The 26,191-nt window shown below is 51.7% G+C and overlaps 15 protein-coding genes across 15 annotated transcripts; 9 read left to right on the top strand and 6 right to left on the bottom strand.

Annotated features, from left to right (window-relative positions):
- Positions 1 to 735: 735 nt before the first annotated feature.
- Positions 736 to 1,155, bottom strand: BJY04DRAFT_218895 (C2H2-type zinc finger protein; the record flags this gene model as incomplete). The annotated part of the gene is made up of 1 exon (XM_073716414.1): positions 736 to 1,155. The coding sequence occupies one exon, from the start codon at positions 1,153 to 1,155 to the stop codon at positions 736 to 738; it is 420 nt and encodes a 139-aa protein (XP_073570552.1).
- A 55-nt stretch (positions 1,156 to 1,210) lies between these two features.
- BJY04DRAFT_190728 (uncharacterized protein) lies at positions 1,211 to 1,774 on the top strand. The gene has a single exon (XM_073711544.1). The coding sequence runs from the start codon at positions 1,221 to 1,223 to the stop codon at positions 1,710 to 1,712; it is 492 nt and encodes a 163-aa protein (XP_073570553.1). The 5' UTR covers positions 1,211 to 1,220; the 3' UTR covers positions 1,713 to 1,774.
- A 1,442-nt stretch (positions 1,775 to 3,216) lies between these two features.
- Positions 3,217 to 4,533, top strand: BJY04DRAFT_218897 (uncharacterized protein; the record flags this gene model as incomplete). The annotated part of the gene is made up of 3 exons (XM_073716415.1): positions 3,217 to 3,356; positions 3,427 to 3,442; positions 3,544 to 4,533. The coding sequence occupies 3 exons, from the start codon at positions 3,217 to 3,219 to the stop codon at positions 4,531 to 4,533; spliced, it is 1,146 nt and encodes a 381-aa protein (XP_073570554.1).
- BJY04DRAFT_190735 (mitochondrial 37S ribosomal protein bS21m) lies at positions 4,441 to 5,702 on the bottom strand. The gene has a single exon (XM_073711545.1). It carries the CDS (start codon positions 5,543 to 5,545, stop codon positions 4,826 to 4,828), a length of 720 nt encoding a protein of 239 aa, XP_073570555.1. The 5' UTR covers positions 5,546 to 5,702; the 3' UTR covers positions 4,441 to 4,825.
- Positions 5,703 to 5,710: 8 nt separating this feature from the next.
- BJY04DRAFT_190736 (phosphatase YCH1) lies at positions 5,711 to 6,456 on the top strand. Its single transcript, XM_073711546.1, has 2 exons — positions 5,711 to 5,934; positions 5,989 to 6,456. Exons 1-2 carry the CDS (start codon positions 5,814 to 5,816, stop codon positions 6,297 to 6,299), a joined length of 432 nt encoding a protein of 143 aa, XP_073570556.1. The 5' UTR covers positions 5,711 to 5,813; the 3' UTR covers positions 6,300 to 6,456.
- Positions 6,457 to 6,508: 52 nt separating this feature from the next.
- Positions 6,509 to 8,411, bottom strand: BJY04DRAFT_70351 (class I SAM-dependent methyltransferase). Its single transcript, XM_073720898.1, has 3 exons — positions 7,868 to 8,411; positions 7,603 to 7,804; positions 6,509 to 7,553 (listed from the first exon to the last, which is right to left on the bottom strand). The coding sequence occupies exons 1-3, from the start codon at positions 8,288 to 8,290 to the stop codon at positions 6,652 to 6,654; spliced, it is 1,527 nt and encodes a 508-aa protein (XP_073570557.1). The 5' UTR covers positions 8,291 to 8,411; the 3' UTR covers positions 6,509 to 6,651.
- Positions 8,412 to 8,519: 108 nt separating this feature from the next.
- BJY04DRAFT_190739 (uncharacterized protein) lies at positions 8,520 to 10,187 on the bottom strand. The gene is made up of 4 exons (XM_073711547.1): positions 10,000 to 10,187; positions 9,790 to 9,929; positions 9,325 to 9,720; positions 8,520 to 9,278 (listed from the first exon to the last, which is right to left on the bottom strand). The coding sequence occupies exons 1-4, from the start codon at positions 10,043 to 10,045 to the stop codon at positions 8,901 to 8,903; spliced, it is 960 nt and encodes a 319-aa protein (XP_073570558.1). The 5' UTR covers positions 10,046 to 10,187; the 3' UTR covers positions 8,520 to 8,900.
- Positions 10,188 to 10,475: 288 nt separating this feature from the next.
- On the top strand, positions 10,476 to 12,620 carry BJY04DRAFT_70369 (uncharacterized protein). Its single transcript, XM_073720899.1, has 2 exons — positions 10,476 to 10,779; positions 10,836 to 12,620. Exons 1-2 carry the CDS (start codon positions 10,691 to 10,693, stop codon positions 12,379 to 12,381), a joined length of 1,635 nt encoding a protein of 544 aa, XP_073570559.1. The 5' UTR covers positions 10,476 to 10,690; the 3' UTR covers positions 12,382 to 12,620.
- A 597-nt stretch (positions 12,621 to 13,217) lies between these two features.
- BJY04DRAFT_218903 (uncharacterized protein) lies at positions 13,218 to 14,477 on the top strand (the record flags this gene model as incomplete). The annotated part of the gene is made up of 1 exon (XM_073716416.1): positions 13,218 to 14,477. One exon carries the CDS (start codon positions 13,218 to 13,220, stop codon positions 14,475 to 14,477), a length of 1,260 nt encoding a protein of 419 aa, XP_073570560.1.
- A 542-nt stretch (positions 14,478 to 15,019) lies between these two features.
- On the top strand, positions 15,020 to 16,238 carry BJY04DRAFT_218904 (uncharacterized protein; the record flags this gene model as incomplete). Its single annotated transcript, XM_073716417.1, has 4 exons — positions 15,020 to 15,257; positions 15,321 to 15,622; positions 15,669 to 15,734; positions 15,795 to 16,238. The coding sequence occupies 4 exons, from the start codon at positions 15,020 to 15,022 to the stop codon at positions 16,236 to 16,238; spliced, it is 1,050 nt and encodes a 349-aa protein (XP_073570561.1).
- A 1,144-nt stretch (positions 16,239 to 17,382) lies between these two features.
- Positions 17,383 to 19,772, top strand: BJY04DRAFT_207920 (Zn(II)2Cys6 transcription factor; the record flags this gene model as incomplete). Its single annotated transcript, XM_073713920.1, has 9 exons — positions 17,383 to 17,438; positions 17,493 to 17,615; positions 17,665 to 17,771; positions 17,816 to 17,935; positions 17,988 to 18,529; positions 18,578 to 18,851; positions 18,897 to 19,075; positions 19,123 to 19,306; positions 19,354 to 19,772. The coding sequence occupies 9 exons, from the start codon at positions 17,383 to 17,385 to the stop codon at positions 19,770 to 19,772; spliced, it is 2,004 nt and encodes a 667-aa protein (XP_073570562.1).
- On the bottom strand, positions 19,608 to 20,866 carry BJY04DRAFT_70385 (dihydrodipicolinate synthase family protein). Its single transcript, XM_073720900.1, has one exon. The coding sequence runs from the start codon at positions 20,795 to 20,797 to the stop codon at positions 19,829 to 19,831; it is 969 nt and encodes a 322-aa protein (XP_073570563.1). The 5' UTR covers positions 20,798 to 20,866; the 3' UTR covers positions 19,608 to 19,828.
- Positions 20,867 to 21,061: 195 nt separating this feature from the next.
- On the top strand, positions 21,062 to 22,782 carry BJY04DRAFT_190749 (NAD(P)-dependent oxidoreductase). The gene is made up of 5 exons (XM_073711548.1): positions 21,062 to 21,183; positions 21,266 to 21,454; positions 21,518 to 21,849; positions 21,938 to 22,075; positions 22,143 to 22,782. The coding sequence occupies exons 1-5, from the start codon at positions 21,139 to 21,141 to the stop codon at positions 22,399 to 22,401; spliced, it is 963 nt and encodes a 320-aa protein (XP_073570564.1). The 5' UTR covers positions 21,062 to 21,138; the 3' UTR covers positions 22,402 to 22,782.
- Positions 22,783 to 22,944: 162 nt separating this feature from the next.
- BJY04DRAFT_207924 (transmembrane amino acid transporter protein-domain-containing protein) lies at positions 22,945 to 24,617 on the top strand (the record flags this gene model as incomplete). Its single annotated transcript, XM_073713921.1, has 5 exons — positions 22,945 to 23,070; positions 23,123 to 23,384; positions 23,435 to 23,626; positions 23,680 to 24,071; positions 24,195 to 24,617. The coding sequence occupies 5 exons, from the start codon at positions 22,945 to 22,947 to the stop codon at positions 24,615 to 24,617; spliced, it is 1,395 nt and encodes a 464-aa protein (XP_073570565.1).
- A 286-nt stretch (positions 24,618 to 24,903) lies between these two features.
- On the bottom strand, positions 24,904 to 26,162 carry BJY04DRAFT_218909 (mitochondrial carrier domain-containing protein; the record flags this gene model as incomplete). Its single annotated transcript, XM_073716418.1, has 5 exons — positions 24,904 to 24,931; positions 25,024 to 25,739; positions 25,826 to 25,861; positions 25,931 to 26,040; positions 26,084 to 26,162. The coding sequence occupies 5 exons, from the start codon at positions 26,160 to 26,162 to the stop codon at positions 24,904 to 24,906; spliced, it is 969 nt and encodes a 322-aa protein (XP_073570566.1).
- Positions 26,163 to 26,191: the final 29 nt, after the last annotated feature.

Here is a 26,191-nt window from a genome sequence, read left to right on the forward strand (position 1 = left end):
CCTGTTGTTTATGAGGCCTACCTACAGTGAACACTGCCGTAACTCCTACTCATCCTTACTGGGCCATTGCGAGCTCGATGCGGAGAAAGTTCCGACATCTTGCCTGAGCAAAAAGCGCTTAACTTGGCAGACCAAGTTTCACCAGTTCTCAGCATATAACTCCAGCCAGAAAGCCAGCTCCGAGGCTAGCATGTGTAATACTTGGACGGTTGAACTCGTTTCAAGAATGATATTGATGAATTGAGACCACACATCCGGTATCACTGAACTTTGATGACGGCTTGCTGGTTGGGCTTCGTAACCTTGGCTATTCAAGAGCATCAGTCGACCTCTTGACTCTTCGGGTTATCGGCAAGTAACCGGAATTAGGGCCAATCTAAGGGCCAATGTCAATCTAAGAAGTCCGGGAGAAACTCATCAGAGAAGTTCTGTGTTTCGAAAAGGCCCAACGGGGCATTGTCTTTGTGGACCGCTGTGTTCAACTCCGCTTCAACGTCGTAGCCTTCTCGGAAACATTAGCCGCGAACCTGTAAGCTCTCTGGATCCGGGGAGAGTCGCAAACCTTTCTCTTTGAGGATCGTCTCTAATAAGCCTATCCGCTTATGCTTGTAAGACAGGAAGAGCTTGGTTTGTGAGTCAAGTCTGTTCAAATTGGCTTGAACGCGCGGTGCTAATACTCAAGTCGTCAACATTGAAGTCTTCGTCTTCTGTCAGGCACTGACTGCGTTACATACCTTAGCTGGGAAAGTCAAGAGGGAGGAGTGTCATCGCCGAAGTGGTACCGAGTCGTCCTGTCACTGAACTTTGATGTTGTTCAACGGCTTCAGGCACAGCCCTCGCAATATCTGTCAATGTGTTTGCGGCACGATGCTCCGCGAGTGATTGCTCTGATGAGGAGCTCGAGGTGGAGCTTTGGTTCCGGTTGTGCTCTTGTCCGTGAATCTCGGTGATCTTAGGATCAGTTGTGACATCGCTCCGTACCGTCTCTTCATCCGGCATCAATCGGCAACAACGCTGGCCCTTCTCACTGCGAAGGTGTCGTTTGAGGTTGGAGGAGCGAGCGAAGCGTCTACCGCAGCCTTTACAGACGAATTTCTTCTCCCCAGAGTGCAGCTTCTCATGAGTCTTCCGGTCATGGTTCCGGTTGAACAACATTCTACACACCGTGCAGGCGAAAGGCCGCAAGTTGTCATGGATGAGCAGGTGATTCTGCAGGTTGAATGCTCTCGTATAGCTTCGAGGGCACAAATGACATGCCCAGACGGCAGATACTGACTTCATATTGCTACCATGTAGTTTTTGCTTCTCCTCGAATGCCGCGGGCTAATGCTTATGGTATAAAGGAGATGAGAAGGAGTCGATATCTCAAATATCTCAAAGAGAGCTATTGTTCTTTTCAAAAAACAAAACAACAAAATAACGCGATCAACAAAGGCATCAAGCTAGAATATAACTATTTGGCACCGGAGCCTCGCAAGTCACTCTGCACTGCCTCCTGCATTCATGCAGCAAGCCAAGGCTGGCCTCGAACGCCAACAACCCGAGCACCGGCTCAAATCCTCCAGAGCGGCCCTGCACAGGCCCCTACCGCAAGTTGCACCTCCTATCGAAACCAGCACAGGCTCAACCCAGACGCTCTCCTGCCAAGAAATGATTTGCTCAGGAAGCTGGCATTTATTGCGGACCGCAATTTGCCACCCAAATGCCTCTAATCTTCTTCCGGGCTGACTTTAGGGTGCGCTTAACCGATTGAGGGACGACTTTAGGGTGCGCTTAACCCATTAGAGGACAACTTTGGGTTGCCGTGTATCTCCATCAAGCTTAACCGATTGAGGGACGACTTTAGGGTGCGCTTAACCGATTGAGGGATTTTGCGTTGCATTAGACCGTGCCCTGAGGTCTAGTTACGGGCACCGCTCACTGTCAGTAGGTTCTAAGACCTCGAGGACCCAAAAAGCCGGCACTGGCTCAAGAGAAAGCCCCCAATAACAAATGAGTAAACAGCTGCGCCAACATTGCAATCCTTCTATGACCCCTGTACCTCCCGTGGCTTCTTTTTCCCTGGCTCAAACAGCATATTCATCACTGGCCTGCTGAGAGGATATATAGCTAAGATATGCTCCCTCCATCTGAGAAGCTGAACATCATGCAGCAGTCTCTAAGGCCGCCTGGGGAGAAAACTACTCAAGGCACACGTGTCTATCCCCCTCTTAACCAAACATATCTCTGCTACAACTCCATTTCCAAGATTCACCCTCTATGACCGCAGAGGTCATATGCTCGATCGTCTTCGGAGTCACGGCAGCGATGCTCGCTGCGCTGGGTATTGTACAGAACTACCTTCATAGACATCCTCGAGGTGAGACTCCCCTCTCTATCACCGGGAAAGCCATCTAATTCTGGCATCAGGCTTGGATGTCGAGCCCCGAAGGGAATGGTATGGCCAGCATGCCACGACAGCCTTTATTGCTCGGCTCACTATTGACGACCGGCGCCTTGACCAAACTGAGGATGACCTTCGAGCGATGACGGATCGAACCCTGCCAGAGCTTCTCGACCCTCGCTCCACCTTTCTTCGAGATGGAACGGAACAGACGCTTTAAAATCGCCCACCTCGAGTGGGAAGTCCTGTTATATAGTATGCCCATGTGTATGTGCCGCTGGAGGACTTGAATGGGTTGCTGCGTTTGGATCAGAAGATGCTATTAGGATGCATATCGATTTGAGTTGGGAAGCCCTAGTTGAGCATTGAGGTTCAATGTGCTATTCAAAAATTTCAAGATCACAAGGGATCGGGAAGGGTCATGAATCCAGCATCAAGCAGGATCTCTAAAGCCCGTAAAAATGCGCTTTTTATTGCGATGCTGAGTGATTGGAACGAGCAATGCTGTATTTTTTTTTTTAGCCTCGACATGTCTTACGTAGTTGGGATAAGGGACTCGCACCTGACTAACAAATTCGACATTCAAATAAAGTACAATATACTCCTCTTGACGGTTTCATGTTGATGGATAATTGTGAGGTTAAATGTTGGGTGGAGCACAAGCATAGATTGGCTTCGCCGCGGAAGATCGCCGAAGCAACCTTGGAAGCTGGTTGGGTTTGGCCTGGGCGACCACCGTGTCTCCAACTCCTCTTCCTCCTCTTCTTCGCTCTTCCTCTTCATAAAGGTCTCACAAAACGTGCATCCCGCTATCAGCGGCCAGTCTCATTATCATGACCCTCCAGGGCAGAAATCTTCTCTCATGGACCCTGCTCGCAGGCGTCTCGTGCTTGCCCCAAATCTCCTCCGCGGGGAGAGCCGACGGCTATACTCGTGGCCAACCCATGCCAGTGACCTGTTTGAACCGGACAATGTGAGCTCTACCCTTACCAAGGCCATTGCGCATACCATATCTAGTACACAAACTAACAATGATCGCGCAGCGACTCCGGTGAACATGTATGCCATCCTCCCTCATCCTCACCCGGAACCGCCACAAGAACCGCCAAACAAACAAACCACCCATCTCTGCTCCCAACTATACTAATTAGCGCCTGCAGATAACCGACGACCTCGGAAAACTCCAATTCATCCCCTTCCCAATATGCAAAGAAACCTCCTCCCCCCTCGCCCTCCGCTTCGGCGTCTCCGAAACACTAAACTGCACAATCGACTCCCTCCCCGACGAACTCTACCACCTCCTCGAATACTACGTGCATTCAGACGTCCCCATGACCTGCCGCGTCCCAACAGCACCCCTCATCCCCTCCATAGACATCCCCACAACCCCAGACTCGAAATCTGACGATGAGAGCACCCAGTCAGAAGAAGGAACCACCCTCTCCGTCCTCGACGACGACGGACCACCATACACGCCGATCACCTTCGCCGTGCAAGGAACACTGCAGAAAAGCCACCTGCACATCTGGACAGACATGAACGTGCTAGCCCACAACATCCCGCAACTAGGTGTCAATGGCAAACCCAAGAAAAACAAACAGGGGTACATCGTCGCTGGAACAGCCTACTCGGTCCCTGAATTCGAGTTCTCGCTCCTGAAACCCAAAGACGGAAACGGCGAGCAGAAACCATCTGCTGAGAAAGAAGCTTCTGCTGTCTCCGAGGCCGCCCGCGAACCCTGGACAGCTGGGCATGGGACGAAGGTTATCCGCGGGGAACCGTTGACGTTTACGTTTCATGTTAGCTGGATTGAGGGTGGGAGGGGCATTGGGTGGCCCTCTCGAGGTTCTGGTTCTGAGTCTGGGTCTTCGGTGCTCGGGTGGCTTTTCTCGAAATTGTTCTTTTTTGGGCTTGCGGCGTCGGTGGGGGCTGTTGCGGCGCTCTACTATGAGAGGAATGGGGGTGGGCGGAGGAAAGGGTGGAAGGGAGATGGTATCTTGGGGGTGCCTGCTCTAAGCGGTGGGAAGGGGGCTGTTGGTGTTGCGTTTGGTAATGGGGGGAAAGCGAATGGGTATGGAGGGTATTCGGCTGGAGGATCAGGTGCTGGGAGTGGATATGGAGGGTTTTGGTCTAGTGGGAAGAGGGATTGATGAGGTGTGATGTGATGTGCTTATACTTTGTATTTGTACTGTACTTGTGTTGACATGCACTGGGTAGTAGATATGTGGCTATAGTATAGACTTTTGGACACTTGTTTCGGCCGCCTTATAGTTAGCGGATGTTCTAACATACATGAGGAAGAAAAGAAACGAAACACAGGTACATATGAGATATAGTATACATGCCAACTCAACTGGTCTTTATCAAACAGCCCATTCTATACATTCCATGCTTAGATCACCCAATTATATCACCCAATCCTCAAACAACACAACCCCAAACCTACCACCCCTGCGCCTGCATCCTCTGAATCTTCTGCACGGTAGACTGAAAACTCTTCTTAAACAGACTCCTCCACCGCTTAACCTTAAGCTGCTTCCTCAACTGACCCTTCCTCACATGAAACTTCTGCGCATACGCCTGCTGCTTCACCCCATTAGAGCTCAGCGTCGCATTCAGCCTCCCAATCGCCTGATGCACCGTCACCCCCATCCGGAAATTCACCCCAACCTGCCTCCCCAGCGTCGAATCGAGCTTGAGGTCGGGCTTCGTCTTCTTCTTCTGCTGCAGCTTTAGATTCTCCCGGTACATCGCGACGTTCTCGCCGTGGGCGGACACGCGCCGGTTCTCAGCGGTCTTGAGCCCCTCGATTATGCTGTCGAATTCACTGCTGACGCGTGGACCGGACTCGGACGGGGAGGGTGATCGGAGGGGCTGGCGCGCGCGCCGCACTGCTGGTGACCGGGCGGTTTTGAAGAGCGAGTCGTAGGCTTGGCCTCGGGTTCTTGGAGGACCACCGCCCCCCGGGATGAATTGGTAGCTGCCGCGAGAAGCTGGTGGGCGAGCGGGGGCTTGAGTTTCGGTTGGCGGGGGGGTTGGGTTTCGGTTTGAGTCTGAGGAGTTGAAGCGGATTGCTTGTGTGTTGAGGAGTGGTTTGTGGGTGAGGAGGGAGAGTGTTGTTGGGCGGGCCCGGAGGCTGCGGGTTAGGAGGCGCATCTCCATGGCTGTGCGTGGGATTTAGGGTATGGCGGATATATCCCAATTGATGTTGCGAGGCCGCACGAGCCGGTTGAGCGGGTTTCTCCTGGTGGATTGATGGAGGAGAGGCGGATGGGGAGATATCACCGGAGTTGAGGTCGAAACGCGGAGTTCACTTTTTCCAGGTCAGGGGTCCGCATGTCACGTGAGGGGATCGACGGAGGACCGCCCGCATACTTCGACGACTTTAACATGTGGAACACTCATAGATCACTGGAAAAGATCAGTGGAAATGTCTTCAATAACAATCGCAAATCTCCCTCGGCTGAGCCGCGAGGCCCTCTCTACCCTCATTCTCTCCACAACCACATCATCCCCTAGCAAACTCGCAATCATCGACGTCCGGGACTCAGGTACTTCCCCTCCCCCACTTCATCTGCCTACAAGCACTAACGAAACATCCTCAGACCACATCGGTGGCCACATCCTTTCCTCAACCTGGGTCCCAAGCTCCACGTTGGACGTCCGCATGCCCGAACTTGTCCGCACCCTCCAAGACAAAGAGAAAGTCGTCTTCCACTGCGCGCTCAGCCAGCAGCGCGGGCCATCAGCTGCGCTGCGGTATGCGCGCGAACGAGAGAGGTTGCTCGGGAGTGAGGAGTCACATAAGCAGGAGGTATTTGTCCTGGAGGGAGGATTTGTTCAGTGGCAGGAGAAGTATGGGAGCGATGTAAGGCTGACGGAGGCTTGGGTGGAGGATATTTGGAGGGAGTATTAGGAGGTGAAATATGGAAATGAGAATTTAAATGTGATTATGATATAGATTATTGATACCCTCGTGCTGCTTTGTGTTATTTTCAGGTGGGGAGGGAAGTAGCTTGGATCAAGGCTGCCTGTTGGTAGACTGATTAGATACTTTTTGTTTTATCGCTGGAGAAGTGGGCGCCTGGGCGGCTTCGATCAATCGTAGAACTGGCACGTACGGCACGTACGGCTCGTTAGAGGAATGGGCATTAGGGACTCTTATTCATGTGCTCGAACTAACTAGTCTGAATGACAGACCCCAAATCTGAGGTAACTACCTCGATATATATATACACTATTGTACAATCAACAGATTACCTGGTACTTTAAGCTAAAACCTCACCCCCAAACCCAACCGGCCTCCTCCTCCCCCCATTCTCAGGAATAATGGCCATAACCTTATAAAGCTTCCCCATCCCGCCACCACCTCTTTCAACAAGCCGCATTGAAGCAGTCTCAAGCACCTTCCGCTTCTCTTCATCGGTCTCAGTCCGAAGTAACTGCGCCATCCGCTCCGCAATGCCCATTGCTTGCAAGAAATGCCCTTGCTCAACAGGACCATGGACCTCAACGCCCTCACTAGCGTCAATAGCCGCCTCCGCGAGAGCAGTGAAATCCACATCTGCGCTGACATCGACAAGACCCGGTGACGAGAGTGCTGGAACAGCCTGATGATTCTGGATACCACGGAGGGAGTTGATTGGGATCGTGGACATGGTCCCGTAATCCATAATCAAGGCAGCGCCGGAGGGAGACCGCTTGGCGAGTGCGGGCGGTGCAGTCGTAGCAGCGGCACCTTTCGTCACTGTTCGTGGAGGCTGAGAGGAACCACCGATGCGGCGCGCAATGTCTGAGGCGTAGATGCGGCTCTCCGGGCTGACTTCAATGGTTGAGCCTGGTTGGGTCTTGAGCGCTTGGTATCGTTTGGAGATTTCGGGAATCACCAGCGAGGAGGGTGTTGATGCTTTGGCGAGTGTTAGTTTGAATTCTGGCTCATCTTTGATATTCTCGTCGACTGCTTTCGGGTTGAGAGTGACTAGGAGTTCGCGCCACTGGGGAGTGTTTGCGGCTTTTGGCAATGGTCGGTGGAGCTTTGTTGGGCCTGTAGGCGTCATGATCTCTTGTTCTTGGGATTGACCTTCTGGCGCAGGGGGTATGGATTCGAAGGCGTGGATTGGGAGGGCGTCGAAGAACTCGTGCGCGAAGATAAATGGTGTCTTTTCTTGCTCTGTGTCCGTCTTAGTGATTGCGCCCTGAAGGTAAACCGGGACACTCACCATGCGGCAATAACCGGATATCTTCCACCCAGATCACAGGGACATCAAAGTACTTGCTTGTACTCCGATGACCAATATCCGTCTCCTCCATAACCGCATCACCGCAGAGCAGCTGCTTCTGAACTTCCCTCAGCGTAGGGCTAGCCTCGACCAGATAGATCGCTTCAATACTCGATCTGAAAGGCTTGAAATTCCTAAACGTCTACCCAGCAATCAGCGCCCCTCCTACCACGACCTCAAAGTCAAGACAGAATGTACCACTCACCCTCAACATGTCATCCATCAACGTCCCCTTGCCCGGCCCAACCTCCATAAGCTGCACCCCACTCTTCTTCCCCCCCTGCGCCATCCACTCCGCAATCGTCCATATTCCCACCAACTCGCCAAACACCTGCGAGATCTCCGGCGAGGTAACAAAGTCACCTTTCTTCCCGAAAACCTCCCCGCCGCCTTCTGGTTTCGTGGTATAGTATCCTCCCTCAGGCGATGTGAGCACCTGGCGCATGAAAGCAGCGATTGGGATCGGGCCAGTCGTTTTAATCGCATTTGCTAGCGTCCGCGCAAGAGGGGTGGACCATTCTCGCGTTTCGAATGTGGCTGTGGAGTTGTATCTTCGGGCGCGGTTGTTGAGTGCTCGGGGTGTGCTTCGGAGGAGGCGGCTTAGGAGCCGCGGTGTCGCATTGTTCATTTTCAAGGTATGGGCGGGCGACGCTGCTAATGGTGCTTGCGGAGCAGGTTAGAATGGGAGGAGGTAGATTGAAATCATGGAAATTCAGGCATTGTATTTAATAAAGCGTGCGGAAAACACTGGGAGCATTCTGGTGCAATAGAAATCCTGGTGTTGATCTCTTGTTGTTGCACGTGATACGATCTTATCGATAACAAAAAGCTTGGTCTATTATATTATATTTTGAGAGTCCGCTTAAACTGATTATCCAATCTGGGGGATGGCTCTACTAATTGGAAGCACAGTTGATTCCTCTCGTCTTCATTGGAGCACATCGCCATCGGGGTTCATGATGGCGAAATTCAAGGCTATTGATTTTGGCAACTGCTGCAACGTCTGACAGTGGCAGCACTGACAGGATAGGAATAACCAATGTCCATACATGTCATAATATACTCAGTAGCAGGAACGGCTACCGTCGTGTTGCGATGATATACTGTGGCCGCAGGCACTGACCAAGGCCTGTGGCATACATGCCTCGTTCCGGACGCCAGCAAATAAAGGCTACGGAACGGATGCGCTCCAATGCACCAGTGTTCATCTTGTTTTGATAGTCGAAAGGCGCAAAGTATTATCGCCGGTTGCCTCTGTTTCTTGAGTTTTGCGGGGGAGCATCCACCATCATCTCATCGCTGTAGAGGCTGGTTTCCTGGGTTCCCTGGTTTGCGCCCCCTCTGCCGGCGCCCCGCCTGCCCCTCTGGCCCCTTCTGTTATTGCCGCGGCCGCCGTTTCTGGCGTCCAGAGGATGGTTGTTCTGTTCGTTGAACCCGAATCGTCCATCTTGAACCGCTGGTTCAGCTGTCCGTTGTGATCGCCGGGCCCGGTCTGCTTGCTCACGTTGATTGTTGAAGGAGGGTCCGGTTGGCGGAGGACGATCGAATACATCTCGGCTCGTGTTTGCGCTCGCTGCGGAAGAGCTGAGTTGCAGGGAAAGAAGCCTACCATCAGCCTTCAACAAATCAGCATTAATCCTCTGATGGCATCTATCCGCTTACCCGCTGATTGTGAAAGTTAGCCACAGCCTTCTCGGCTGCCGTCTTTTCAGCAAAGGTGATTTCTGCCGTTACTGTAGGGTTGTGCGAAGTAACCCAACAAGTGAGTATTTTCCCAGAAACTGGTTCAATGGCCGACTGGATATCTGCGGCCGTGGTGCCAGGGGCGAAATTGCTGCCAACCACAACAAAAGGCGCTGAGCTGGCGCCCTTGATGTTTATTCCTCCCTTGTTGTTACGCACATTGGCCTGACCCTTAGCTGGGTTAAGCGCTGACATGAGGCGGTCTTCATCAGGGCGGCGTCGACGAGTCGATTTCGCGATCGGGGCTGTATTCCGCCCGGTGGCGGAGGCAGCTCGACTGCTGGCTTTTGATCCGGGATTCGTAGATGCGGAGCGCTAGGAATAGCGAGAGGACGAATAAGTAAATAGTTTCTCCGAGAAGTAAGCACCGACGCGTTATTGTACCTTTGTCACACCAATTCGACTTGCGAGACTTCCAGGTGTCGCATTCTGCGCCTTCCCAACACCCGAGCCGGGTGCGCTGGCTCTCCTGTTCTTCCCTAGAAGCTTGTTCGCGAGTTCTTCATTCTTCTTCTTCTGGCGACCTAGATGAGGTGGCCGTGTAAGCGAGACACTCGTTGGCTGATCGGATGAGGTTCGCGGTGGTGTTCTTACTGGCTTGAATAATTTCGTTGAAGGAGACAGCTTGGGTCGCAGCCATGACGAAGAGACCTATTGGGCTGGCTCAAAGAGTCGGTTTGTAGTGAAAAGAGATTAAAGCGCTGATAAAGCTCGACTACAAAATTAATAGAGGAATTGCGAAACCTGTTCAAGGGTTGTGGTGGCAGCGTAGAGTTGAAAAGGGAAGGGGGTTGCTGAATTCCATGGATGTCTCGGGCTAGCCCTCTGCGGCTTTGCCTCCTCCAGCTTTCTCCAGTCTTCCCCCCATGACCAACCCATGCTGTTTGTCCCCCTCTGCACAACATCGCGTGCTTGACCACGCAATTATTCCAATCTCTGCCTTGGTATACAGCATAGACTGCACTTACAAGATGGAGTAAGCCTTTTCAATTCTGACTTGTGTAATGTTACTCAATTGCTCATCATTAACCACTCTTCCAGATCGCTTTTGCTCTCAGAGGGAAGCTGCAATCGAATCCCTTGCAGCCCTCCACCTTCCTCTTTTCCCTGTCTGACGTTGGGAATGCATTTAGGTGGCTGTCAGCGCCTCTTTGTTTCCCAGACATCCAGAGTGATGCCTCAAACACCATTTAGGGTGTTTCCAACTCGTTACTAGACTCTCTTGGCATTCCAGAACACTGCATTCGATAAGGGTCTGGTACTATCAAATCTCGCGCCCAAGAAAATGGTCTCGTCTGACGAGGACTGTGGTGAAACTCCACCCCACTTGTCGAACTTCTCCATCTCGGTTCGCTCTTCCAGACGAAGGAGCAGGTGCGGCTGTTTCTGCCCCTCCGCTGATATTGACAGCCTTAACATGTTACTCTTAGGCTTTCGAGGCCCCCGACGCTGCCGGTAACATGCGAGGAAAGCGCTCATTATCCAGTTTTCAACCCACATGATCCTCGCCACAACCCCAGTCTGAGGAGGAGTGCATGTCTGGAGGAGTCGGGAAGCCTACCAGCAGCAAGTCATTCCACCGGCTCAATGCGCTGGGTGCAGAGCATCCCCGGAAGGTCTCTACGACGCGCTCGCTCAGGACTTCAGGCCCTGCGATCTGGCCTGCACAGACGCGCTACTCAAAGCGCTGACGGCGATCATGCTGCGAATGGATTATGGCTGTCATCCGATTCTGCCGAGGGCTCCTCCGACCCGAACGAACGGCTCTTTTCATCAACCGTATCCGAAGCTAGCACTGAAGAGGACTACGACTTTGGAACTGATCTATATCGAACTGGCTGCAACTACACTGGCAAAAAGAGCAAATTTCGCAAAGCCATTACCTCTACATCATCTATACCCGCGTCAAGCATGGAGTCTGATCGTACTCCTGTTTCTCCGGTGGAAACGATTCCGGATCTGTCGGATCGGAATGTACCTAGAATCTGTACAGCACGGAACAGCGATGTGTTCCATGATATACCCGCGGCTAAGTTAGATGATCAATGGGTGTTGATCCCGTCCAATGGTCCCGATCGTAACGGTACCGACGAGAGTTTACAGTCTCCGTTACAGGAATTGATGACTTCTGGCCCCAGTCTAACAGGAACAGCAGCCTTTCTGGCTGAGACTGGTTCAGACGCTCCAGCTGATGATTTGCAAGTATCACACGGTACAGCCGAGGAGATCAATGCTGGTTGCGTATCTCACAGGTCCTCGGGTACTTCCCACCAATCCCGTGTAGGACGGGTACCATGCGGTGTAATAGAAGTCACCGAGCGTACCGATACTTATGCCACTGGTACCTCTGGCCTGGAGAGCCGCCGGACCATCAATGACGAAGTGGCAATTCAGCTGCCTGACGAGAAGACAGCACCACCAACAACAGGAGTAGACAATGACATGCAGGCTGTATCTGCTGTGACGGAAGACCATTCCAATGACGCGCCCCCGACGGTCGAGCTCGGGAATCTAGGAGGCATGGAATATTATCTCACATTGGACACACTAGCCGGCAACGACTCACAGGATAGCAAGACAAGCTCTGAGGAACCCAGCCCAAATAGTCTTGATGAAGACCGGGACGCACCGCTGAGCCCTTGGCTTCCAACTGATAAACCGGAGCGCATGTCCCCGCTGTCTCTGAGGGACGAGTACTTCCTTGTTGACGGCAAGTCTACCGATCTGAGACCTGATAGGGGAGATAACCCGATAAAAGGAGAGCGAGCGTTTACAGGCGACGGCGGGTTGCACAGCGGACCGGGCCTCGACCGTAATCTTTCGGTCCGAACGCAAGAAATCCCTGAAATTATCGGACCTGGAGGGCCACTTGGGCTGCCGAGCCCACTGCCGTTCCGAAGAGACCGAGAGGGTAGTGACTCGACTGAGGAGTATCTCGTCACATATTCTCTGTTCCAGCGGCACTACTTTTCTTGACAGCTGTCAATCCATCAGATCTAACTTTATGCAATCGTTTCTGAAACAGGATCGCTGCTTGATGTGGTGAAAGAACATTGTTAATAGGACATATCTCTATGATACCAAGCCTTCGAATCAATCTGTAAGGAAGGTATGTTGGCAAGCGTGATCGGATAATCATTATGATCAATCTTCCGTTGCTATTATGTACTTGCAGAACAGCTGAGGCAAGCTTTGAATATCATGGATCCATTGAGTTGTGCTTGTAAGCGCTTGTATACGGAACTCTTCTTCTCTGCAAAGTACTAAAGTTAGTTCATAACGATGCCTCATCGCTCTTGTGAATCGATACCTTTCTGTGTAGGATTGGAATTAGTGGTATATATATTGCAAACTACACAGCATCAACTGAAGAGAGGCTGGAACAAGCAATTTCTGTACCAGTACGCAGTAAATTCATTGATATAAAAAGCTGCCTGTATTCGTAAGCTTTCTCAGTGAGTGGACAAAGCCTTGAGTGCTTGATTATTTGTTGTGTTGGGCTTGATCTGGCCAGGATTTGAGGGTCACGACTAACACATAAATTGTTCAATTCAGTACGAGCACTTGCCTCCCCTTCACCTCCCACACAACTGTCCACGGGTCTGATTTCTGTCTCCCCCTTTTAAACCCAGGCTTTACTACAAATATCGAATCCCGCTCTATCGTACTCGATATTCTATACTCTTCCTTGCAATCTTTGTATAGGTCTGATTCAGTGCCGCCTGCGCCCCAGTGTTTGCTGATTTCAACCTAACACTTAGACTCAGGACTAGGCGTCTCTTTTTTTTAACGATACCTGCTACGAACACAAGATGACCGCCACCGAGGCCCAGGAGAGCTTTACGCAGACGCTAAAGGCCATCGCCCCCGCCCCTTGCGGAAAGCCCGGCAAGTTCACCATCGACCGGAACCAATGGGACAATTACAGTCGAGACCAGCTAGGCCCGCTCTTCAATGCGCTTTACGAGCAACAGAGCTCCTACGTGCGCGCAATCCAAAACCTCCAGCACAAACATACGGATTACAAGCGCGACATTCGTATCCTGGAAGACAATCTTGATCACGCAAGAAGACGACCACCACATGGGAAGTATGTTGACGAGTTGGAGGATAAGCTGTCGATCAAGGTGAAGAGTGAGAGATACCACAAAAAGCAGATTGAGGAGTTGGAGGCGAAGGTTTGGGGTTTACAGCGAAAGGAAGAAGCGCAGAAGGCCCATGTCTCGGAGCTGGAGAGTACAATTGCGAAGCACACACTGGAGGAGCAGAAGTATACAGCGAGGATTGTGGAGCTGGAGGCTCAACTGGCCATGCATGAACAACACCAGAAGAATAGCAGGCTGCGCATTGTAGATCTGGGCAAGAAGTTGGAAGATCGAGATCAACTACAGAAGATCCTTGAAGACCAGAACGCCGGGTTGATGAAGATGCTGGAGGCAGTAGAGACTATGTCCGCTGGTGGTGCTCTGAGAGTTCAGGATACACCTCATGTTTCTCCGTCTTTCACGAGTCTACCTGATCCCCCAAAGCTCGTCGATGGCACAGATCCCAAGTTCGCGAATTGGCGCTACCTTATGGAGCTGACGTTTACGGCAAATCCAGGCCAATTCAAGACACCGAGCAACAGGATTGCCTACCTCGCCAGCCGTACGTCTGGCCAAGCCCAGGACCATCTGGTCAGGCGCCTCAGAAGTCGGATTTTGAAACCAATTACCGATGTCCGTGACGCATTCGAGTATCTCGACACGGTTTACTACGAGCCCGAGCTTAGGACAACTGATCCCGCTGCGTTCGGCCGTCCTGACGATAGTGGTGAGAACTTCTGGAGCCACTTCAGAGCATTCGTGTGGAATGCAGTGAAGTTCGAGATACCGGAGGAAGAATGGAACCAGAAGCTGCATGAATATTTGCAGTTGGTACTTATGACGGATCTCGGTGAATACTCAAACTACACGGACGGCACACCAAAGGAGCTAGCTAAGAGCATTCTTCTTTACATGCTGAGACAGCAGTGGGATGATGTTACCATTTCGCTGACAGTGGGAGGATCTCAGACTGCAGGTGATATCTAGTTCCTAGCGACATGATGCTGATGACCCCTGTTGCTGCCTCAGTAAATGTATTTCAAGGCGAGCAACCTGCACTGGGAAATGCCGAATGGGGATGCGTGTTCAAGTATTAAGGTTTCCCTTGCATAGTGACCCGAGGGCGTGAATCGCGCGAGGATGTGCTCTTCTTCTCAGTACTTGCAAGCAGGAGGAGGGACTCAACCATGGCGAGACGCGATTGTGTTGATTAGGTTTCTTAGGAACAGAGCATAGCATGTTAGTGTGAGCCAATAATCAAGTTTTCTAGAAAGACTAGCTTACCGTAGCTACCTACCTAGTATGAAGTTTCATTAAACCCGGCGCGTGTGCATAATCAGCTCTCAATTGTCTTCCACTTGCACTACCCTTGTTGACCATCCATCAAACACGCGCCTGCTCTCTCAGCCTTCTTCCCTTGCCTCTTACCTCCAACTGCTCATCTTCACCTTTTTTCTCACCGTGATCTTTACACACCGCTTTCTTGCCCCAAAGACCGAGCCCATGACGAGCACCCCCCTGCGGCTACCATGAGCCATAATCTAGCCACAGAACCTCTCTACGGCGCTGACCGTCCGGCACTCATCCAGGCCATCTCTGATGGTGCCGGCATTACCCATGTGAATACAGCGATTTGGGCCTGCATCTGGCTTGCTGATACCTCGAGCCTCCGGAATATGCTTCAGTCCATAAAGGAAAACGATGGAACACGGTCAAAGATACGCGAGCTTCTTCAAGGAGATTCGGCTTTGAACATGTTAAGACTCTGTTAGTAGATCCTGATGGGGATTTGGCTTGATGTGCCCATGCTGATAGTTCCTGTTTACCTAGACACCGGCCAGATGGTGGAGGAAGACGAATACGAAGAGCAAGAAGAGATTGAGGACAAAATCACAGCACCAGCCGGGCCCGTAGATATGGACAAGCAAGTAATCGAAGCAACAAAGATTGGACCCGACGGTGCAGCATCAGAAACCTCTACGAACCCAACAAAGCGACATGCAGATACTTTGTCGGATTTCAACTTAGAGAGTCATTCGAAGATGGTCTGTATTGCAGCCAAACAGGAAAGCCTAAACACTCTGTACGGCCAGGAGGAAGTTCCGGACAAGAGTGCAACAGATGATAAGAAGGTACCTTCGGACGGTGATTGTGAGACCAGATACTAAGAAGACACAGTGCTGGACAAGAGATTTGCGAGCTTGTATCCTCACGCGCGCACCAGAGCCCTTGACAGCCGCACCCGTTTACCAATTTGTCTCTAACACAATGGGATGCTTTTGGCAATGCGCAAAAACGTTCTAGAGTCCGGATACTGTATCACGATGGCGGCTGAGTATCTCTAAACTCGATGGAACACACGGGTGCTCGACTCTTCTCACGCTGTCTACTCACCTCGCACAGCTGTGGTCCTGTGCTAGATTCGCACTCAGACCAAACGAACTCTCCTTGAATGGGAAGTCTTTGAATGTACAGTTTTTCTGGCTCCCGGACAATGCATACTCCAATGAGATCCTTTTGACCACACTGCCCCAGATTCCTAGTGACCTTGAAACAGGACCCGAAGATATGAGGCTGTTCGATAGCAAGACAGGAACTGAGATTTACAGCCGAACATGCCTCAAGACCGTTACGACTGAGGACCCTGAATCCTACCCATTACCTTCGGTGGCGCTGCTAGAGATGCAGTGGATCTTTAACCGTGCTGTTGCTTTGAGCGGCGTGGTGCATCTGTACAAGACCTTCTGAAGGGTTGATGAAGATTTTATGTCAACGTATGAGTAATGTTTTGCCTGTGTATTGAATGTTATGAGGCGCATGATTGCTCTCAAGGGATGCAGTCAATATATTTTCATTTCTTCTTTGCGCGGCCGTGATACTCGCGGAAAATCACCCTAGCATAGCTCTTTTCAAATACCAATGAATTAAGCCAGACAATACATTCTCATGTACACCCACTCCCTTGTAATGTACCCTTTTGCTAGAAGGTATAGTCATTAGAGTAATTAACCAACGTAGTTGGCCGAGTCAATGATTTTCGTGAAAGTCATCTTACTTAAAGTCTCAGAGAACAGTCTAATATGATCTTCTTGTTGGGATAGCCATGGATGAGCCCATATTAACCTGCCTATCCATGAACCGACGACCGAGAGTTGTTATCCATAACTATATGTTGTCCTTTCCTTCTGCCTCAGGTGTCGACACCATATTGGACTAGACCTATTTGATCGCACTCAGTCGCGCTCGCAGACAACAACCTGGATCTTTGCGTTGGAAGACACGAATCAACCCTTCGAAAATGGCCACGGCCAATCGGAATATCTTTTTAGTCCAGATGGCGTGTTGAGTTGTTATGTCACAATACTCGCACCGAGTTTCCGATGCATCCCACGCGCGCTGCTTCCACGATCGGGTCTGCCGAACGACATTGCGGGGAACCGGGGTGAATGACCAAGGATCAGCCCGAAGATAATGTGGAGGAGCCTGCCAAGGTCAGAATCAACAGTCTATAATACTCCCAAGTCCGGGGAAGCAGATCGTCGTCATAATCCAACATCGGGAGGGCAGCCGGCAACTCTATATCAAGACCGGGAAGGCTGCCGATGGTTGTTATCAAACACCGCCAATCGCAAACACGACGGAGATGTGGGCTCTCACTGCATGATCTCCAGCTCATTCCTATTCTGGGCAATATTTCCTGTCATCCGCTGCAATGATAAAATGGCTCTGGTTCTGCATCCCTGGACAATGACATGGCTGGCTGGCTCCACCGTCGTTTCTTATCTCTTCCCCGCATTTTCGGGAAAAGTCCGTTTCCCACAACGATGATGACGGCGACTGCAATATCGGTGTCGATTATCTGCGTGCTTCACACTCGAACATAACGACGAATATGACAATGGATGCATCACATAGAGAGAATGGGATTAGGAAGAGGTCGACCAATGCGTATGTCGTTTCTGGCGGTTGCTGTGCGTTGCTGACTTTAGATTTTCCCGCTAGGTGTCAACGGTGCCGGAAGCAGAAGATCAAGTGTTCTGGGTTGCAGCCTTGCAATACATGCCATAAGCGCAAGTTGACTTGTGTGTTTGATGATAGGGATCAGAAGGTCCTTGTGACCCGAGGGTATGAAAGGTTTTGCTCTTATCAGAATTCATGGATCTGACGGCGTTAGGTTCATCGAGGATCTTCAGAGGAGGATTGCGTTGCTGGAGCGAGACGAGGACGATCTGTCAAGTCTACATAGCTACGTGGAGCAAGATAGGGCTCGTCCTGATGATGGTATACCAAACCTGGTCTTTTCTGAACGAATCTAACAGCCATAGGTGGCGACAATGCCCCTGTGACGGATCCCCGATTAACTCAGAGCATGGAAGGTGCAGACCTGACCAATCCGCTGTCTACCGGTCCGTCTGCTTTCACAACGGCAGCGTCTGGCAGGACATGTGAGTTCCCGTCCCGAATCTAGTCTCCGAAAGGAAGCTCATCAAAGGCTAGTTTACTTAGGAACCTCATCGAACTGGTCGTTTGCTCGAAAGATACTGAGCATGACTCATGAACATCTTTATAACGCTGCACTACCGACAGATAGTCTGCTCTTTGAGGGGTCAACATATGATTTGGGTTGGGATGGGTCGAGGACAACAGTTCATCCAGAAGCCCCCATAGTCCCCACTCTGGACTACTCGATCTACCTTATCAACGCCGTCAAGTTCCACGCTGGCCAGTTATATCACCTTTTCGACGAGGGTGCGTTTATGGGTGGTTTATATGCCTTCTATGAAGACCCTCAGCAACAGATGGCAATGGACTGTCTATGGTATATCCACTACCTGGTCATCATTGCGCTGGGGAAATCACTGGTGGTGAACCGAAACCGGGATACTCGACCACCGGGTTGTGAATTCTTCACAAGGGCACTCCAACTGCTACCGGATACCACACATCTTGCGAGAGATCCCATTCTTGCAACCGAAGTTTTATGTTGCGTGGCACTTTATCTCCAGTCACTTGACTATCGAAATTCCGCACATAACTTTGTAGGTAGACCCGTACCCTCACAATTCTAGCTGATGCTAACAGTGTAGATTGGCCAAGCTATGCGGATTGCACTTGCCCAAGGTATGCACACTGATATGCCGGTGCAACACCTCGGGGAAGCTGTTGTTCAGAGGTGCCGCAAGATCTGGTGGACCATCTACGTCCTCGACCGACAAATGACCTCTCTAATGGGTCTACCTCAGTCTATCAGCGACAGCCAGATCCATCACCAGCTTCCTTCCTTTCCAGGCTCACCTCAGAAGGTAGTTGCTCTGGGCATGCAAATTCGGATGTGCCAGATTATTGCAGAGATCAATAGCAGTATGTAACATCGCTGATGTTGAGTGCCGTTGCTAACCGACTCAGCCGTGTACGGAACCGACGGACGACTCAACCGAAAGTTCTTGCTAAGAACCAAGGCGGCACTGGCGAGTACAACAGATCTGGCAAGCGACCTTCAGAGGTCCTTCGATCTGCAATTGGACAAGAGTACTATAAGTGGGGTCTCTAGGATGTCAGCGCATCTGCATCTACTCTATCATCAGGTATGTCTGGAACTTATCAGGCTTCGGAATATGCTAATCAGATTTAGTGCATTGTCCTGGCAACTCGACCTCTGTTGCTTTGCTTCCTGAAAATGCGATTCCAGTCTGCCGATACATGCCTTGAGACATTGAACTCCTCGGCAAACGTGCTTCGACTGCTTCAAGTATGCATAGACTCTGCACAGCATCAGCTCAACATTCTCACCTGTCTTTACGAGCAAAGCCTTCTGGGTAAGTAACCTCCCGAAATAAGCACCATCACAACTGACACCTTGCAGATAGCTTCCTTCCATTTGATCTCGAATCGACATTCGTCTCTAGTGTAGTGCTGTTGCTGGCGCCCGCTATAGATGCCGCATTACTGGAAAGCCGCAAGCCTTGGCTACACAAAAGCTACGTAATACTGGACGACATGATTTCCCGCGGGAATCTCATCGCGCAATTTCGGAAGTCGGAACTCGAGCAAATGAGCGACTTACTATACCAGCTGGCGCCGGATCGATTCCCCCAAGGCGATGATTCGCTGAGGAAACAGATTGACATGTCATCGCCACTTCCGCCAGCTTATCGAGTCCCGGAGCTCCCGAGTCTGAATGACGGTCTGACTACGGCTGAAATCATGGCAGTGGCAGAGTCGATTGACACGGGCGATGTGGACTGGGTTGCCCATGCAGTTACTGAAAATCAAATCTGGTAGCTATTGAAAAGGGTTTCACAATTATTGTGTTGAATATGCTATTTGGCCTGACTGATTTATAAGCTGTCCTCAATAGCTATGATCTCAGCCATCACCTTCTTGACATTCGCCTTGGCTGCCTCTCCCGCCTCCTCGTACGGGGTCCTGGGCTTGTACTTCTCAACAGCATCCTCAACCCCAGCACTAGTGGCCGAAACAATCGCAGCAGCAAACTTGGTAGTCGCAATTCCGCTCTTGCATGGAGACTCCGCCAAAGCAGCCTTACGATGGAGCGCAAGTGCCTCATCCACCTTCCCCTCCTTGTATAGTCGATAAATCTGCATGATCGTCTTCGGCACAACGTTCGCAAACGCAGCAATGCACCCTGCAGAGCCAACAGACAACCCACCGATCAAAAAGTCCGACTGTCCACCATACACAGCAAACTCCTCCGGCCCGAATGCCGCCGTCAACCGAGTGATTTTCCCAACTTGCGCGCAAGTCAACTTCACACCGACGACATTGCTCTTGCCGCTCGGCGACGCAGCCGCGGAAGCCTTCACAATCTCAACAATTGTATCCGAGTCTATGTCAACTCCGTTCGTCACACCGGGGAAGTTATACACGACGACAGGCAACGGCGCCTTCGCCGCAACATCTGCAAAGAACCGCTTAATGACCGCTGGGGTAGTCGCCTTGCCGAAATACGCTGGCGGGAGAACAAGGAGGTAGTTGGCGCCAGCCTCAGCGGCGTCATTGGCGAGTTCAAGGACTTGCTTTGTGGAGTGGGCGCCGACACCAGCCATGATGGGGTAGTTTGGGCCGACGGCTTCGCGGGCAGCGCGAATTGCCTGTGCGCGCTCATCGCGGGTGAGGAGGAATGCCTCTGCATTTGTGCCGAGAATGACGAGACCGGTGAGGTGGCGGGAGAGGTACGCGCAGTATTTTTTGTGGGCTTCGACATCGAGGGTGTCGGTCTTGTGGTCGAAGGCCGTGACGGCGGGGACCCAGACGCCGGCTGGGGGGACGTGAGGAAGAGAAGACATGTTTTTTTATTATGACTGTAACTGGATAGAAACGTGTATGATCGATGAAGAATGTAACACCCGGCAGAAGAGAAATTATTATACCAAAATTGACCGGGAAGTTGGCCGGCGGTTGGCCGTGACCCCTCCGCATGGGCTGCGGGGTACCTGAGATTGTTGGAGACACCAGCACCTCACCACCCGGAAATGTTTCCGAGGCAAAGCAAAGAGTTTCCCTATCGCAATCACCTCCAAGACAGTCTCCAACAGATAAAGTCGAGAGTAGGAATACAAAATGCCATTACGTCGCTGGTTGGCCGCGAGGGATGAAGGGCGACATCTATTGACAGACTACACAAAAGATGATTCTTAAGAGGGCGAAACCGACATCTCCGCGCATTGGCTGGGTAGGTATACTTGCTCACATCTGATAAGCATTGCGCATGCTGTATAAACAAGCGCAATTGATGCTGACTTGTTTTTATATAGTATGGCCTCGGCTCCATGGGCCTCCCCATGGCGACAAACCTGCAGCGCCATCTCGCCAAAACGCAAGAACCGGGTCTAACATACTACAACCGCACGATCTCCTCCGGCGACAGCTTGAAAGAGCTAGGAGCCACGCCGGCGACAGATCTAATTGATCTCGTCTCAAAGTGCGACATCATATTCACCATGGTGAGTCCCTCTCCCGTCTTTCTAGGCTCCATCGGTGTAAAATCACCACTAATAAAACAACAGCTCGCAAACGACAAGATCCTCACCGAAACAGCCACAACAATAACCACTCCCAAGACCTCTCTCGATAAGAAGATATTCATCGACTGCTCCACCGTGCACCCGGACACCACATCGTCCGTATCAACGGCCCTCTCCGGTCTCGGGGCGATCTTCTTATCGGCGCCGGTGTTCGGTGGGCCCGCGATAGCGGCCACGGGTCAGCTGGTTTTTGCTATCGGCGGGCCGATGCCGAATGCCAGTGACGTAGAGAAATATATCGTTGGCGTGATGGGGAGGAAGGTTATTAGGTGTGGAGAGGAGGTCAGGAGTGCGGCGTTGCTGAAGATTGGGGGGTGAGTTCCACCGTTCGTCAGGTTACGGAACCGGCTATTCTTCGGTATAAGGGAGTGGATGCGCTGACTTGTGACTGTTGGTCAACAGGAACATCATTACGCTTAATTTGATGGAAGCTGTGGGGGAAGCTCAAGTTTTCGCCGAGCAGACGGGGCTGGGGACGAAGGCTATGGAGGAGTTGATTGCGGAGTCGTTTGGGGGCGTTGCGGGGGGCTATTCGAAAAGGTAGACACGCTTTTCTTCAGTCGTATGATATTTCGAAATACTTCACGTTGCTGACTTGTGTCGACAGATTGACTTCTGGAATATATGCACCGCCGCTCGACACTCGACCTGGCTTCGGCGTCTCCCTGGCAATCAAAGACGCCGACCATGCTCTATCCATCGCCAACGACGTTAAAGCCAAGCTTCCCGGACTCGAACTCGCGAATATCAATATGAAAGCATCTCGAGACTACGCTGGAGAATGCCTCGACAGCAGCTCTATGTACGGAGTCCTACGCATGGAGGCGGGATTACCCTTCTGGAACGACACGAGCCGCAAGGGGTAGGCTCCTTCCCCAGAAGAGTACAGATAGGCTACAGCGGACTCCGTGTGTGTAGGGAAAACCCCGGAGATTAGCACAGTCATCCAAGACGCCATTGATATCAGCGGCATACCGGTTCAGGGCAAGGCGATCCCCCGCACGCATCGCTTAGCCTTCCGACAATCGATAAATAGCGCACGGCTAGCCTCCCGACTACGGCGATAAGAGATCTGCATTACGGAGTCCTTGTTTACGATATGACCATGACCTCAAGCCTCGTTGCGTTTCACTACTACTCCGTAGTGGCCCCATCCATTGCGTTCCACTTTCTCCCCAGCCCCAGACTAGGATGACGGCGGAAGTAATTAGTTTATTAGCGTAAATACAGCCTGCTTGTCTTAAGATACTACGTATGCCCTAATCCTGCATGTAGTTAGATGTCTGCCTTAAAAGGAGAACCATCCCTTGCGTTACTTCAGGCCCTGCCATCTGACACCCTCCTTAAAAGTGGAAGTGACAGAACAGACTCTGGCACTTGACAGCAACACCATGACTGAACAGCACAAGATGAAAGACGAACCAGCGGATCTGACACAGGTGCCCTCGATGGTCGGGGAGGTGCGAAACCACCCGGCTATGGCCCATGATGATGTCTTTGGGGAGATTTCTGAGAATGGACCAAACTATCGTGATGTATGTCGCCATCTCTATCCTTATTTCGAGAAACATGCTTAACATCGTCTAGGTAGGATGGCTCGGTACCGTCGCCCTGATGATGAAAACCCAGATCGGGCTGGGTGTCCTCTCCATCCCGTCTGCATTCGACACCCTCGGCCTGATACCTGGCCTCATCTGCATGCTCACCATCGCCGTCATCACAACCTGGTCCGACTACATGATCGGTGTCTTCAAGCTGAACCACCGAGAGGTATACTCCATTGCAGACGCTGGGGGTCTGATGTTCGGCCGCGCTGGCCGTGCCTTTCTAGGCGGTACCTTCGTGATCTGTATGTCCGAGCGTAATCCGATACCCTCGCGATGATGCTGACTCCATCAGACTGGATCTTCGTAGCCGGCTCCGGAATGCTGAGCATCTCCATCGGCCTAAACGCCGTCTCAACACACGCAGCATGCACCGCGATCTTCGTCGCCGTCGCCGCAATCATTGGGTTCATGTTCGGGAGCATCCGGACCCTCGGCCGACTCAGCTTCCTCGCGTGGATTGGATTGATTTGTATCCTTACAGCTAGTGAGTGTCTCATATACACATATCGCCTGCTAAGAGTTAGAACTGACCAACAGTCTTCATCGTAACCATCGCCGTCGGCCTACAAGACCGCCCCGCCTCAGCCCCCCAGTCCGGCCCCTGGTCCTCCGACTACAAACTCTTCGGCTCGCCGTCATTCACAGAAGCCATGACGGCCGTGTCGTCGCTGATCTTCGCGTACTGCGGCACGCCGGCATTCTTCGCGATTGTGTCGGAGATGCGTGATCCGAGATACTACACGAAATCCCTTTTGGTTTGCCAGTCCGGCGTGACGGCAATCTACATCACGATCGGGACAGTGGTGTATTACTTCTGCGGGAGTTACGTGGCATCCCCGGCGCTGGGGAGCGCGGGGGTGCTTGTGAAGAAGATCGCGTATGGGTTTGCGCTGCCTGGGTTGATCGTTACGACTATGTTGGTTATTCATGTGAGTGTTTCTTTCTTTCTTTTCTTTTCTTTTCTTTTCCTCGCATTGCCCCTCTCCTCTATGCCCTGACTTGACTGGCTACAAGGAAATAGAAATAGATACTAATATAAATGGATAATACAGCTCCCCGCAAAAATAATCTTCATCCGCCTCCTCCAAAACTCCCACCACCTCACCTCCAACACCCCCACGCACTGGCTCACCTGGCTCTCCTGCACGGCAGGCATAACCATAACCGCATACATCATTGCCAGCGCCATCCCCGTGTTTAACGGGCTGGTCTCTCTCGTCGGTGCCTTGCTGGGGACGCTGATGTCCTTCCAGCCGATGGGGTGCATGTGGCTGTACGATAACTGGAGCAAGGGGAAAGTAAGCAAAAGCAAGACGTGGCTGGCGATGGTGATCTGGTGTGTGTTTGTGATTGGCATTGGGACGTTCTGTATGGTTGCCGGGACGTATGGGAGTGTGGTGGGTGTTATTGATAGTTATCGGGTTGATGGGGGGAGTGGGGCTTGGGGGTGTAAGGATAATTCGGGGTCTGTGTGAGTTATTTTTCAGGTAGAAAGGGGTGGTGAGTGTGAATGAGGAGGGATAGAAAGAAGGGCTGGCATGGTCTCCAGGCATGGGAGATATTGGTAAAGCTAGTGGAGGATAGCTGGACAGATTGGATCAATCTCAAGAACTTATGCTCAAGTACACTTTTCTATTCCTTTTTTTTTTTGAAGAAGACTACCCAGGAGAAGCCCTATAATAGCTACTGATAGATAGAATCTCTCATTTGCACCTCTCACATTTAGCCCTGGTATCTAGCTCCATATCTACAACGGAATCTCTATATAACCTTCCTAACCATCTCAACCCTAGCCATCTCGAATTAGCAAAACTCCCCACAAACAAGACCAAACATATTAGAGAGAGAGGCAGAGAGAGAGAGAGAGAGAAAGGGACATACACAACAAACGTCCCCCCCGAAACCGGCACAGCCCTCACGAGCGTCGGCCCCAATCCCCTCCAGAACCCCCTAACCCCGTCCCCTCTCCAAGTCACCCTCACAACATCCCTCAGATTCTTATACTTTCTTTCATCACCAGTACCAGTGCCAGTATTGAGACCATCAGCCTGCATCTTACTCTTCACCACATCAAACGGGTAATTCACCGTCCAGAGGACCAGCCCCGTTGCGATGCCGCAGGAGGCGATTTTCCATAGCGGGAGGTTGTCTCTTTGTGCGGGGGAAGAGGAATCGCAGTGATTGGTAGGAGAGGAGGAAGAGGTAGAGATATATTCCAAAAGACCCTCATAAACAGCAAACCACACCCCGTAACTCCCGAATTCCCGGAGCAGGGTGGGTGTCTGCCCGCGATAGAGCCCTCGTATTTCCTGTGCAGAATAGATCTTGCGGACTGTTGCTAGGACGCCATCGGGCTTGATACTCGCGGGATTGCCACCGCCCTTGCTGGAAGGGGTAGAAAGGGGTGGTTGCAGGTGGGTGAGAGATTGCGTCTGCAGGCGGATTCGGATGTGTTCTGTTGGGCCGGAGATTAGGCTGTTTGCGAGGCCGGCAAGGCCGCCGGCGAGATAGGTTTGGAGGGGTGTGAGGGGGTGTCCGTTGTTGTGGGTTTGGATTTGGTGGGTGAGGGCTGCGTAGGTTGTGTAGACTATGCTTATCTGTGTGGTGCGTTAGTGTGAATGGTAGCATATGGGTGGGCTGTTAGGATAGGGCGAGGGCAGGGGATGGGAGGAACGGGGCTTACGCAGGATCCGACGCCGAGGAGGGGTGGGAGAGTGCCCTGGAGGTATCAGTTTCGTGTGCATGGTTTACTGAGTCCGACACAACGGATAGCAAGTATAGTGACTACCTTGTAGAAAGCAAGTGCACCCTCGTGTTTCCAGATGTTACGTGCAACTTGGACAGCAGTTTGATTGGCCTGCACTTGCATGCGCACTTTGACAATATCAAAAGGTTGGCCTGGTCTGTTAGTGAAGGTTGCTTGGGGTACTGCTCTACACACCAATAAGCACCTGGGTTATACCCCCCGCAGCTCCCACCACAAACTCCTTTACCGGTCCGCGAGCACTATTCTCTCCCATGGCGACACGAAGCGTATTGATCTGTAACC

Source organism: Aspergillus karnatakaensis, assembly GCF_047715665.1.
Source record: "Aspergillus karnatakaensis strain CBS 102800 unplaced genomic scaffold BJY04scaffold_28, whole genome shotgun sequence".
Lineage (NCBI taxonomy): Eukaryota > Fungi > Ascomycota > Eurotiomycetes > Eurotiales > Aspergillaceae > Aspergillus > Aspergillus karnatakaensis.